Source organism: Dromiciops gliroides, chromosome 2 (assembly GCF_019393635.1).
Source record: "Dromiciops gliroides isolate mDroGli1 chromosome 2, mDroGli1.pri, whole genome shotgun sequence".
Taxonomy (NCBI): Eukaryota; Metazoa; Chordata; class Mammalia; order Microbiotheria; family Microbiotheriidae; genus Dromiciops; species Dromiciops gliroides.
The window spans coordinates 638,724,036-638,738,745 of record NC_057862.1 but is presented as its reverse complement, the minus strand read 5'-3'; the positions used below and the strand labels follow the sequence as shown (position 1 = coordinate 638,738,745).

At 38.9% G+C, this 14,710-nt stretch overlaps 1 protein-coding gene across 2 annotated transcripts in view; it reads right to left on the bottom strand.

Annotated features, from left to right (window-relative positions):
- Window positions 1-12,444, bottom strand: part of NFATC3 (nuclear factor of activated T cells 3) — a 166,052-nt gene extending 153,608 nt beyond the window's left edge. Inside the window, exons 1-2 of one of the 2 annotated variants that reach the window (XM_043983369.1) lie at window positions 12,389-12,444; window positions 11,706-11,993 (exon numbers count right to left, since the gene is read on the bottom strand). In XM_043983369.1, the coding sequence (XP_043839304.1) occupies window positions 11,706-11,808 (103 nt within the window). In that variant the 5' untranslated portion in view covers window positions 11,809-11,993; window positions 12,389-12,444. Of the gene's footprint in view, window positions 1-11,705; window positions 12,084-12,388 lie in introns of those variants that run through there. The other variant, XM_043983370.1, reaches the window with a different exon arrangement.
- Between the last annotated feature and the right edge of the window lie 2,266 nt (window positions 12,445-14,710).

The window sequence follows — 14,710 nt, the reverse complement described above, 5'->3', positions numbered from 1 at the left end:
CAATTCACAAGAGAAGGAAGAAAATATTTGATTCCACACCTACTATAGGCCAGGCACTATGCTAAGCACTTTGTCAATAGTATCTCATTTAATACTCACAACAACCCTGCAAAGCAAGTACTATTATTATTCCCATTTTACACTCGAGGAAATCAAGGCAGACAGAGGTTGTGACTGGCCTGAGGTCACGCAGCTATTAAGTGTATGAGTCCATATTTGAACTCAGGTCTTCCTGACTCTAGGACCCACACTCCATTCACTGTACCACCTAGCTGCCCCAGGAGACATACAAGCAAACAGTATCTTTTCAAAATTAATATTTACCTTTAAAAATTGTGATCTGGACTTGTGAGAGGTAGTATAGTACACTAGAGAGAGAAGGTCCTGCCTCTGATACACAGTATAACTATAGGCAAGTCACAAACTCCAGGAGTCCCAGTCAATAAGCATTTATTAAGTGCTTACCATGAGTCAGGTACTGAATTAACTGCTAAAGATAGAATGAAAGGCACAAGGCAGTCTCTGTCCTCAAGGTGCTTACAATTTAATGGAAAGGGGAGTTTTCTATATTGACAGAATCACAGGTAACTTTTTAAAAAGTGAATTATAAACAGTGTTTATCATTTTGTGTGCAAGGAGTTTTTATTTTTGTGTGGCCAATGCTACTAAGTTTAAAATGCATTTTAAAGAAATATTTTATGAGGCAGTGTAGCATAGTCAATAAGGTGTTAGGTTTAGAACTACAGAGACTTGTTTCGATTAAATTCCACCTGACACGTAAGAGCTGTGTAACCAGGGTAAGTCACTTAGTTTCTATTGTGCTTTGGGAAATTCCCTAGCACTTATCTACTAAACCATAGTTGAACTGCAATCTGTATTCTGACCTTGGTGGAAACACTGGTAAAATCAGAGATGCTTCATAAACTTGCATTTAATAAGAAAAATTAAATTTCAATGATCTAAAAAGATAGAAATAGTTTACTCTGACAGATGGGTAGAAGGTAAATAAAAAGCAGGAGAGTAGGTAGAAAAATGAAGATGATTTACTTAAGACATGGTAAAAGCACTTTTAAAAATAGACTTTTATTTATTTATATCTCTTACATTTTCCCTGCATCCCTCCCCTTCTCAGAAAACCATCCCTTATAATATTTTAAAAGAATCTGCTCCCCAAAAAACCAGCAAAACTGATAAATACATCCCCCCAAAAAAACACTTTGACCCTATATTTATGTGTGCACATATACATATATGATGTATGCATACACATATACACACACAATATTCCACGTGTGAACCTGATAAACACATCCACCACCACCCCAAAATAAAAAACCTGGACGAGTTTGTACACCTGCTCACACATGCGCGCGCGCGCACACACACACACACACACACACACACACACACACACGATATTCCATAAATGTGCACCCTTGCCTCTGCAATGGAGTTGGGAAAATATGGTAAAGGCATCTATTAACAGCTGGTGGGAGTTTGGTCCTGATGAACCAACCAGAATTGAATATGGCCTTGTCACAGTGACTTTCAAAGGTGAAGATGTGGGGCAGTGGATAGAGCACTGGCACTGGATTAAGGAGGACCTGAGTTCAAATTCCTGGCCTCAGACACTTAACAATTACTGTGTGACCCTGGGCAAGTCACTTAACCCCAACTGCCTCAAAAAAAAAAGTGAACATGAGCAAATGTAAAGAAAATAACAGTCCAAATGAGACAAAAGATTTAGACCCAGAATTTAGCCTCAAGAATAAGAGAAAAGGTAAAAATAGATATTATTCAGGAAACAGCATCAGAATTAAACAATGATAGACTAAACAGATTTTTTAAAAATTTCACTTATAATACATATCTAAGATTTGCAAAGCACTTTTGTCCTAACTGTCCTGTAAAGTAGATTATACAAATACTAAGCTCATTCTTCAGTTAAAAAATAGTGAGGTGCCAAGCAGTTATGTGTTTTGCCCAAGATAACAAAACCAGTAAGCTACCTGAAGCAGGATTCTTTCCTAGACTTCTTGAACCCAAGCACAGCCACCTTCACTGAGCCTCTACAAAATGATAGAAACTAAGGGGTGGGTGAAACAGGGAGGACATGTAACCTAGATAGCAAGAAAATGTTATAACCCTAGTCTCCCAACAGAAGAATTTTTTTTTCAGGGCAATGAGAGTTAAGTGACTTGCCCAGGATCACACAGCTAGTCAAGTGTCTGAGGCCACATTTGAACTCATTTCCTCCTGAATCCAGAGCTGGTGCTTTATCCACTGTGCCACCTAGCTGCCCCCCAGAAGAAATATTTTTAAGTGGTTATTGCAGGTGGAATATTCACTAAATGTTCTTAATATTGTGATGCTGCAATAATAAAAATAGTATCTTAAATGTATGTATCACATTATCTTTTTTCCCCTTCAATATGCTTTCATACATGACCTACTAACACAATAAAAATGTTGCTTTTCCTAGTACTGCATATGGTTCTTCTCACCAATGGGAAAACCTAAAAAACTGATGCTATTTGCTTCAAAAAAAAAAATCTATTTGTGTCCATTATTCCTGACTTTATCCCTTTTAAGAGACACCAAAACATCCATTTCAATAATCTTACAACTCTGACAAATGATAACTAACCTTGTAACCCAAAGGAACATTCTAATTTCAGAAAATCACGAGAGAAAATTCAGACAACAGCACCACCAAAATTCTATCCTTCTATACAAATACTACTGATCAATTTAAAGGAAAAATAAAAATATAAATGTTTGAAAAATGTTTTCTCCATCTCAATAACACCTGGGCAGGCTGGGCAAGTAAAGCACTAAACTATAAACCAGAATTTTCTCCCCTCTCAAAAGAAACAAACACACAACCTACAACCACATAGATAATATGGATGAGCTGCTCAATAGTACACCATCTAAGCAATTTGTATCCCCATATACTTCCAACAAACCCTCAATCCCAATACTTACACAGTAAGATTTTAAGATGAATTAGCGTAAGATTTTACAAACAACATATGCCTTGCTTAATTCTTTACTATATAACTAAATAAACCAATAAAAACTATACTCAACTTGACATTTTATTATTTTAATTACATAATCCTTTGGGAGTAGGGGTAGAATGGGTGTTTTTCCTATACTATACTATACTATCTTGGAACTTAAAAGGACTTGAGCAATTAGCAAAAAATCTATTTAGTTAAAAGGCCTTTACAGTAAATATTTCCCAAATACAATTTAATGAAAAACATACATTTAGGGTCCCAGTATTATAGCAATAATGAGAAACTATTATTTACCAAGTGGTACCCCTAAGATTATTGTTCTATGAACTATTGTGAAAGTGGGCAAAATAAGGGCTTTAAGCAATTAAATAAAAGCATTGTACAGTTAAAATATATATATACATTTAAGTACAAGTCGCATGCTATTATTCAAAATTCTTTGACTACTGGTTGCTCTAATGAAAAACTTTTTTTAAAAAGATTTTTGCCTTCAGTATTCTCTCTTACAAAACAATCAACAATGGAAGAGTTCTGCTATAAAAGATTTCAAGTTAAACCAATTTTATACCTGATTTGACTAGTACAAAACCAATAAGACTAATAACAATTCAACAAAATGTTCAAAATATCCACGTCATTTACACATACACATCCACAAAACTGCCTCACCTGTTGTGGTACAAAGCATACTGACACTACCCAGTTATATTTGAAAGCTACCCCTCCAGTTTATTTGGGATTTTGCTGGCTTTCCTAAATTTGCAATTCCCTTTCCAGCAGTAGTGATACTAGGATACTCAACTACCCTGACAGTGATTAAGTTTCAGCTTCTGTAGGTTGTCAATCATAAAGCAGTCTAAATCTTACAAGTTTACTTGTTTCTCTTTCCTGAAGCCAGACAAATTCTGCCAGTCTACAAGAGTTTAACAACTCAAGCAGGTGAGAACTGGACAATAAAATCATATAAACCACACACAAATACTAAAAACACAAGCAAATCCATGTGAAGTTTGAGTAAATGATGGCTTGTTCAAAAGCTTCTCCTAAGCCACACTGATCATTTCGCTCATCTTAAATTCCACCGTCATTTGAACCTCACATGGCGTGCCTGGGCAAATGTGATGACTTGGATGTTGTTTTAGAGGCCAGGCTTTCTGCCAAGTCTGCTATGTCTATTCCCCTGACCCACCAGGGCAGCTTTAGACAACACCTCCCTTATTTATGTTACTGCTGTGAACAGTCAAACTGCTGCTTACTATCAAATGAGGACCAACCTACTCATGTTTCTCACATCTTTTGAGAGCAATACTATCGACTCTTACACCACTCCCTTATTTAAAGCTAAATACTGTAATGAAGAATCATTTGTCATTCCACCAGCAAAACTGAAAAGTAATTTCCTTCACGTTCAATTTTTTCTAATCCACATAATTTGAACAGTAAACAAAATGTTTTGTAAAACACTGCAGCCATTTTATTACTATCTCCAGCAATGAAAAATAATTTTAAAATATCTTATCAAAAGTGTTAACTATATATACTGCTTCACAAAAAAAAAAGAGAATTAGCACCCTTAATGTATATTTAAATATAAACAGATGGATAATGTCAGAAGTAATAGAATTTGGTCAAAATCAATTCTAACTGAAGAATGCTGAATGATTTCTTAAGCCTGAGATTTATTTCTCTTGTGACACTAAATCAACTCTTTGAGTTTAAGGTACAATTCTTACTAAAGACCTACAAAGCTTTAGCAGTTGCTACATACATGATAAAGGTTTTAATGTTATGACATGTAATACAACTGTAACCTCAGTACATAGTACTCCTCTTAACAGTGGGACTGGGAAAAATGCCAAAGAATTTCTTCTGTAATTTGGCAAAGGGAAAAGTCAAAGAAAGAACTCAGTTAACAGTACTAATTATAATGAGGTTTTTAAACTGGCAACACGAGATCCTTTAAAGGCACCCCCCCCAATATTTACATAAAAGGACCCAACACCAATACAAATTTAAGTTATTCCTCAATTACTAATTGATGCTCATTAGCATAAATCCCATGTGCACCTAGAGCTCTAAAATAAGATAAAAAATTTTTAATAAAAATTAAATTCTTCTTAGTGAAACTTACCAAGAATCTTATAGATTCTACCTTTATTCAACCTCAAGAGGCTTTATACATATGATTAAAATACGGTACAGTAATATGAATCTAATACATACATAATGAGATGTACAAACACATCATTAAGTTTCTACAGAAAAGAAGTTAAGAAGTTCTCTTTCTCCTTGCCAAAGGAATCTATCTTTATTATCTGAGGCAGCTAGGTGGCAAAATGGATAGAACACTAGGCCTGTTGTCAGGAAGACATGAGTTCAAATTCAGCCTCAGACCCTTGCTTTGTGTGTGACCTTGGGCAAGTCACTTAACCACTGTTTGCCTCAGTTTCCTCAATTGTAAAATAGGGATAATAAAAGCATCTCAATCCCAGGGTTGTTGTGAGGATCAAATGAGATAATTAGCACAGCGCCTGGCACATCTAGGCACTATTTAGACCAGGATGTGGTCATCATTGTCATCATCTTCATTCTATACTTCCTAAGATTTTCACATGTAAGCAACATTAAAGCACATCTAGAAAACAGGTTAGCTGGGTAAATGCCCTTTATTTTTTAGTTATTTTCATATTTTGTTTTTGAACCACATAAATTTCCCAATTTATCCCCCCTCCACTTCCCTTCCAAAGGGTCATCTCTTACAGCAAAAAATATAAAAAGAGAAAACAAATGTTCTTTTAAAACAAATAAGCAAAATGCTAATAAATAATTTTTGCCTATAGCTAGAGGCTTGTGATGGAAGAGAAAATGAAACTGAGATAAAAAACAAAACAAAACAGAGTAAGAAAAGCTAAAGAAATCAAATATTCCAAATCATGCAAGACTTTAAATTGGATATATTCACATAACTGTCTATGTTACTCTCAGATTGTTTTTAAAGCAAAAGATGCTGTGGTAGGGAAATGTCTTAGTATCATTTAAAGAAAATGTTAAAGCCCTATAATGTAAATAATCCCAAAGCTTACACAAGTAAAACAAAGTTACTACATAATGAATAAAGGAAAAGAATTCTTTTTATGTCTAATATCGTTTTCATTCTCTTAAGAATATGAATTCTAATAATAAAAAAATTATGAAAATAAAAATTTCCCTCAACAGTACAATAGAAGGAATGTAGTTTTAGAGGAAAAAGGGTAGCTCTTAAGATATTTGCCTACAATTAAATATTTTTTTTACATCTCAACAAAAAAAAAAATTATACTAGGCCAATGATTTTGCTTTAAGAAAAAAAAACAAAGAAAATAGTAAATGAGGTAACTGCAGAATCAAACTGGGGGGGGGAAGGGTAGGCTAACATTTCACTTCAGAGCTCCCTAATATTAGCAACTTCTTTAGTAATTTTTATTTAGATCTAGATATTCAATACTTATGCTAGGGGAAACAAATAGCAACAGAAGAAAAAAAATAATGAATCTGCATATTCAAAGAATGAAACATAAAAATAAAGATAATGAAATGTCAAACTAAATTAGAGCCCTAAGATAAGTTCACAAAAATTCATCAAGGAAGCTGCCCTTGGAAATGAATAAATCATGTTAATCCACAGTATTACTAATGAATTACACTGAATACTATTTTAAGTTCCCTACTTAGTATTTGAAGTATGGTACTTGAAAACTAGGTCTAAGATTTTTAAAAAGGGAAAAGATAATGCAAATTTAAAACCAAAGCAGCTGCTTAATTCAGTTTGGACCTTACATTATAAATCTAGGAAGCCAGTAAGCTTTTGCAAGAAAACACTGATTCTCTTTTCATTTCAAGCAGCTTCATTTAATAAAACACCACTTTGAAAGAGCAAAGGTAAAAAGTGTTCATAGGAGCATATTTATGTTTGTGTATGATTAAAAACAGTTCAGAGAAACATCAGGTTACACTGAAATGCTCATTTCTAACAATTTTAATACAGAAACTTAAGTCCTTTGGTTTGCTTTCTCTTCCTCCCTCAACTTTCAAATGTCCACTTTTAAAAGGTACCAAAATAAACTTAAGCAAGTGGCCATTAGGGCTTCTACAGGAACAGAAATCTCCCTTTCTGTGTAGGTTATGATTAACACTCTAATTAGAGAACAAATGGAGATTCAGTTGTGGTAAAGGCCCCTCAAACTTTTAGCAAGATGTAAAACCACACTAGCTCATCAGACAGACTAGGGTGTGCTCACACAATACACATCTTCTGTAATTTGACAAACTGGGACAAATGGGGCCTACCAAAAAACAAAGGATTTTTCATCAGCTTCCTCTCTGTAACAAGCCTTCGTGCTTAAGGGCAAGAAAGAATATTTAACAAAAATACTGTACTGAATCCTAAAAACTGTTATAGCCCAATTTACCAGGCAAGTTCATCCTAAAGGCAAATCTGTTAAACTCACTTTTGGTTGCTTCAAATGATAATTAATTCAAAGCTCAAAACAATGAACATCAAAATGTATGTTGACTTCATGTGCAGATAAATTTTAATCCCTGAATTTGTTAACTGTTCCTCTTGATAATAAATCTAAAGTGCAAAAAAGAGTGTAAAAGGGTTTCCCTTTATGACTTACAATGACCTTGTGCAGGTCACTATGCCCCTGTGAGCATCTAAGGTCTCTTCCACCTCCAACATACTAGGATTGTGTGGGATTCTTGGGATAAATCTTAACATTCTTTAAAATCATAACTATCTTGAAACATATGTTATACTGAAACACACAATCAGGACATCTTATGCCACATTTCCAAATGGATTTGCATTTTAAAAATTAAAAAGCCAGGCCATAAGGAAAACTAGAGAATGGAAGGATCTATCTTTTACAATTATGGATAAGGGAAAGATCTGTCATCAAACAAAAAAATACAAGAAATCATACTACAATCATAATTATATTTTTCTAGTTTTCTATTTTTATTTTTCCCCAACTACACATCAAAACAATCTTAACATTTGTTTTAAAAATGTTTGAGTTGTGGATAAAGCACTGACCCTGGAATCAGGAGGACCCGAGTTCAAATCCAGCCTCAGACACTTGACAGTTACTAGCTGTATGACCCTGGGCAAGTCACTTAAACCTCATTGCCCCTCAAAACCAAAAAAAAAAAAAGTTTGAGTTCCAAATTCTCTCCCGCCCTCCCCTTGAGAAAGAAAGTATTTTGATATAGGTTATACATGTGCAGTCATACAAAACATGACAATTATATTAATCTTTTAAAGCTTTTGAATACCCCCAAAAAAGCAATGAAGCTAAAATCAGGAGGCTGGGGTGGGGGGTAATCTTTGCATTAAATAGCTGATAAATACCTAATTTAATTAAGATTTGACATAAAAAGATGTATACCCAAGAGATAAATGGTCAAAGGGTATTAACAATTTTCAAACCAAGAAATAATAACCATCACGAAAATTAGAATAACCATGAAGTATTCCCTCATATTTATCAAACTAGCAAAGATGTTAAAATATGGAAAACTCTGCCCACTGAATTAGGGAAGGTAGACTTGTGAACAGTTCAACTGCTCTGGAAAACAATTTAGAATCATGCAAGAAAAATTCCTAATTGTTCACAATCTTTGCCCTAAGCCATCTCAACACTGATCCAGAACTATACCCCAAAGGAGGCTACAAAAGCAAAATCATATATGCAAAAGTGTTCATAGAATTATCATTGGTAATGACAAAAAGGCAAAAAGCAAGAAAGTGCCCAATGATTGTGGAAAGACAGAACAAATTATGGAAGATGGACATAACAGTATAGCATACATACATCATAAGGTATGATGAATATGAACAATTTAGAGGAGATATGGAAAGACGTATATGAAGTGATATAGAAATAAAAGAAAAACATACTAACTGCAACAATGTAAATAAACTCAAAATGAAGATATATCAAAACCCTGGTGAAGTATAAGCCTCAATGTTCATACCATAATTGCAAAATGCGTCCTCCTTTGCTGTTAAAAAACAAAAATCAATAAAATGATTTTCACGGTCAAAACAAAAAAGGATGGAATACATCAGAGGGTTCTCCCATTATAATCGGGAAAGCTGTTTTCAGAAACAATGAATGAATGAATACACAATAGTTTTTTTTTTTACCTTAATCACGATCTTCTTTTGGCATAAAGATAAAAGATAGCTTTACATGGAATACGTATATAGACAAATAATATTTATCATTAAATGCTTGCTGCTGGGAATCATTGAATTTAGAGCTGGAAGAAATCAAAGATTGAGTTATTTCTTCTGGAACAAAAGTGTTTAATTCCAATTACCTATGAAAATCTAAGTATATTTTGGGTTGAGACTACTTACTATTACAAAGTCTTTGTAATGCCGAAAAAGGTATTTAGCAGTGAAGATTTATTTTTTTTTTAAAAAGTGCTCAAAATAATGACTGTTGACAAGCACAATCTACTGTGTAGCCACTACAATTCTGATATATGTAAATATAATTCTCACATAAGGTGACAATAATCAAGTAATTTATTGCTTAACTCCTCTACCTGGCTCTAGTCTCATTTTATACCATACAAATGCACATTTAAGAAGCCTAATTAAAGGTTTACCACACTCAGGATTCCAAGCTAGGTCACAAGAGCACTCAGTCAAGCAGTTTCCATCAGAAGCTGCTCAGGCTTCCTTACAACTATTACAGGGGATTCTGAGTAATGCACTGGTCTCTCCTCCCTCCAAAACTCCTTGTAAACTAGTCAACTAGTTATAGTAGAGGTTATGTGCCTTTCATAATGAACTTTTTCTTATGGAAAAACATTTAAGCATTCTCAGAATGTTTGAACAAAATCAACTTACAAAAATTTTTGTTCTATTAATACCAATTACACCTTCAGAACACTTTTGGTTTTTGTTTATTCTTTCAAATAAACAGTCTACAAACGTTCTGGAATTCAGTTATCTCATCTATAAACAACTTACCCTTGATTATCAGTATTGCCATCCCTAACGTTCTGGAATGTAATTTTAGGTGTGATATTCAACTAAAATAATGAAGTCTTGTAACAGTTGATTATTCTTTTGAAAAATTTGCCTGAAAAATATATGCCACCATATAAATATGATATTCATACAAAAACAAACAAATAGATGGTCTAGATTTACATAAATATGTAATATTAAAATAGGCTATTAACAATTCTTATCTATTTGGCAGAACAAAATACAGATTTCACCAACATACTCACAAATTGCTAAATACCCCAACTTCTACAAAGCACAATAAACAATGTACTTCCCCAAAAAGCATAAATTTTCAAAGGATAGTCTCACTAGTTTCTTAGCAATATGCTCCACCCCAAAAAGGTATGGAAGACTGAACTATTCTTGGCAGGGTCAATAAAACAGAACATTTAAAATCTGTTCTTAATCTTGCATTTGTTCTACCAAATGGCATCCCAAATTGAAGTGTTAATCGTTTCATTTTAAGTTGCAGCATGTTACTTCCATATCAGTAATGTTCTTTTATGTTTTCTCTTACTGCACTTTGGTCTTTGAAATATAAAAACCACTGGTAACTACTACTGTGCTACAGAAAACACAGACAACTTTTACAATAGGAGATTGAAGTACTTTTTTCAATCCACAACTTTCTACCAAGACTAAGTTTTATCAAGGAAAAAATGTCATCGGTCCACCCTCAATGGTCCACACAGCATTTAAGACTGAAGCAGAAGCAGGTTTTTGTGTCCGATAAATTAAAAAACCTCATATAAAAAAAATTATTCCAAATTAAGCAGTAAGAATAAAATAGAGAAAAGTAACCAAAATAACGATGACTACAACTCTGTGACAGTTATTTTTCACTTTCCCTAACAGAGAAAACAGGGGTTTGTGGAGTTGAGTCATGAAAGTGGCCTTTGAAAAGTGATCTGATCCCCACTTTCATTTTACAGATGAGAGGAAACTGAGGCCAGGAGAGGTTATCTGCCTGCACCACCTGGTCTTCTCTCCATTAAGTGGATTTGCTAAACACAAATCATTAGGGTCCTAAGAAAAACACAGGCTTATTACAACATCTTGCATGTATCTGACACCTTTCAACGTGAAGAAGCAGACGGACATTTATCTCCACAACACCGAGGAGCTTAGGGGAGTTTGCAAATCCGGAGATACCGAAGTGGGAAGGTTTATTTGGGCCGGGCAGGGGACGAGCTTAACCCTCCTGTAACCCCTCCTCCTTAGATCCATCCATACACACACACACAGACACACAGACACACACACACACACACACAGACACGGAGCCCGGTAGTAAAATCATGGCACACACAACCGAGTAGTAAAACCACGCTCTGCACGCACACTTACACACACACACACCACCAAGCAAGCAATCAAGCCGTGCCCCCCCCCCAATTTCATACGTACTCACACTTCCCGGCAGGGCAGCCATACCCCCAGTCTACCTTCCCCCCGCCCCTCCTCTCTTTTCTACCCCTCCCCCCGTCTCCGTCCCTCGGTCTCTAGCGCTGCCCGGTCCACGCAGGCTCCCGGCCGGGCCCCGCAAGCAGGCCCGGGGGGAATGGGGGAGTGGGTGGGTGGAGCGGGGAGGGGTCGGGGGGCGTCCTCACCTGCTGGCCCCGGGGGCTGGGGCGGCGGCGGCGGCTGCCCGTCCTCCCCGAAGATGAGCTTGAAGTCGAACTCGTCGTGGGCGCCGCAGTTTGCAGTAGTCATCGGCGTGGCCGGGGACTCGCAGCGGCGGCGGCAGCGGCGGCGGCGGCGGCGGCGGCGGCGCCTTCTCCTCAGGCGGCGGAGGCTGGGCTCGGGTCGGCTCGCCTTCGCCTCAGCGCCGCTTCATGCCTGGCTCCGCCGCAAACTTCCCGGCCTCGTCCCGGGCTCCGGCCTGCTGCCTGTCAACGCTAGGGAGTGAGGGAGCAAGTAAGCGCGGCCGCCCCTCAGCTGGGCCGCCTCCGCCTCCAACCGCCACCCGCCCCCCAACCGCCGCCTACACCGCCGCCGCCGGGCGCGCTCCTGCCCCGCTCTGGATTCCCCCGCCCCTCCAGCCCCGCGCCTGCGCGCGCACGGCCGAGGGCGGAGAAGGGCGCCCCGCGCTCGACCCATCCCATTGGCCACCGGTGCAGCGTTCGGGCCCCTCAGACCCCGCCCTCTTTCCCAGCTCTCGACAAGTCACTGAACCCGCGTGACTCGAGGCGCCCGAGGGGCAAGGGACAGTGGGGGAAGGAGGAAGGGAAGGGGGGAGCGGAAAACGAGGGGAGGAAACCACGTGATCCCAAAGGCGTAGAGATTGCGCGACCTGCCGGGAGTTGTAGTTCTGAGCCTGCGGAGGTCCCGGGAAGAACCGTCGTACTCAGTATCTCCTCCTATCTAATCCCCAAGACAAAAAGGTTATGAAGCGGTGAGCAGAATGAGTCCGCTCCTAACTCCGGGGAAGTGAGAGAAGGGAAGTAAACTGCCCCTTATTGGAGGCAGAATGTACCAACTACCAATGGGAGAAGAGAACACGCCTTATTGGGTGGGCAGCCTGCTCCTGATTGGACAAAGCGGAATGTGGGCAGAACTAAGGGACCCCGGAGCCTTGAGTGGGGGACGGAGGATATAGAGACTCCTGGGTCCTGTGAGCCGGGGAGGAAAAGAGTGGGTTCGGACCCTTAGTTCGAATCTCACCTCCCGCTGGTTTTGTGCTCTTCGGAGAACTGGGGATCTTGGAGACTATGGACGGAGGATCTATGTCTGCGCTTCCCCCTTTGCGTAACTCTGGCTAAGCCAATTACTGGACAAAGACGCCCCCCCAATCATTTTTGTTGATTATTTCCTGTGCCAATTGTTTGCACGTTGTCTCCCTGAGGGCAGGTACTGTGTATTCGTAGAGCTTATCAGAGTGTATAGCTCACAGTAGGTGCTTTAATAGACGTTTGCTGACTGACGGTATGCACAATGCTCTACATGTGCCTTCACGTAAATAAATAAATTCACACTGTCACCCAGCCTAGTTTAATGCAAGGCTGGGGCTCCTGGCCTACTCATCTCAGTCCCCTGCCAAGCACTGCCTGCCCCCCAACCACCTCAAAGCCACCATTCCGTGGAGAAGCTACGTCCAAGTTGGATTGGTTCCCAGACATCAACCTCCCTAGGTTCCAAATTGAAATCACATTCTGCCAGCTGCCTGACACTTCCATCACTTTCGTTTTTGTTGGGGTTCCCCTTCCCCTCACTTCTAAGAATTCCCATGAGAGGAAAGAACCCTGGCCTTGAAGTCACACTTGTTCCACACACTGCGAGGTTAAGTGGAAGAAGCGCTGAACTTGGAGTCCCAAGACCTACCTTTTCATTCCAGTTCTGCCCCTGCCTGAGCAACTTATTTATTTATGTATTTATGTATTTATTTATTTTAGTGAGGCAATTGGGGTTAAGTGACTTGCCCAGGGTCACACAGCTAGTAAGTGTTAAGTGTCTGAGGCAGGATTTGAACTCAGGTCCTCCTGACTCCAGGGCAGGTGTTCTATCCACTGTCCCACCTAGCTGCCCCCTGGGCAACTTATTTAACCCTTACGAGACTCATTATGGTCATCTGTAAAATGGAAATAACATTGGTACTAGCTACCTGGCTGGGTTATTGTAGGAAAAGCTGTACAGAAAGGTAAGCAAGTATCATTGTTCTGGACTTCAAAGATTCCTGATTTCATTGGTGTGGGTACCCTGCTACCATGGGATGGCTGACCTCCCCTGAGTCAATGTGGCCCTGGCAGTGAAGCTTCTCTAGATTTATCAGTCAGTCAAGAAGCACTTATTAAGCACCTACTATGTGCTGGCCCAACCAAGAAAGACAAAAACATTCCCTGCCCTCAAGGAGCTTACAATCTAACGGGAGATGACAGCATGCAGACAACTATGTATAAACAAGATACATACAGGATAAACTGGAGATAATCTCAGAGGAAAGGCATTGGAGTTAAAAGGGGGACTGGCAAAGGATTTTTTTTTAAACTTTAACGAAGACTTGGGGCAGCTAGGTGGTGCAAGTAGATAAAGCACCATCCCTGGATTCAGGAGGACCTGAGTTCAAATATGACTTCAGACACTTGACACTTACTAGCTGCATGACCCTGGGCAAGTCACTTAACCCTCACTGCCCCACAAAAAAAACCCAACAACAACAAAAAAAAAACCCACAAACTTTAACAGAGACTTGATGGAAGTCGGCCAGGAGGCAGAGATGAGGAGAGAGAGTCCCAGCCAAGGGAGACAGCCAGTGAAAATGCCCAGAGCCAACATGGCATATCTAGGTTGGTTCTCACATAAGTGCCAGGTTCTGCTACTTAACTAAACGTGTAAACTGTAGATGTCACTTAGGCTCTCTGAGCCTCAGTTCCCTCATCTGTAATTTGAAGAAGTTAGACCTGATGGGCCCTAAACCAGTTCTAACTCTTTGATCTACCGTCCCACTGATCTTAACAGCTTGGTAGGGACCTGATAATGTGCTCCATCCTTGGCCTTTGGAATAAGTATGACTCTCCATGTCCCACATCCAAGAGGCGTCTCTCTAGGTCCTTCTCTCAACAAGACATTTTCTCTTATAGTGTACTGCTTTGAAAAGCTTTCCAGCTGATTTACTTGC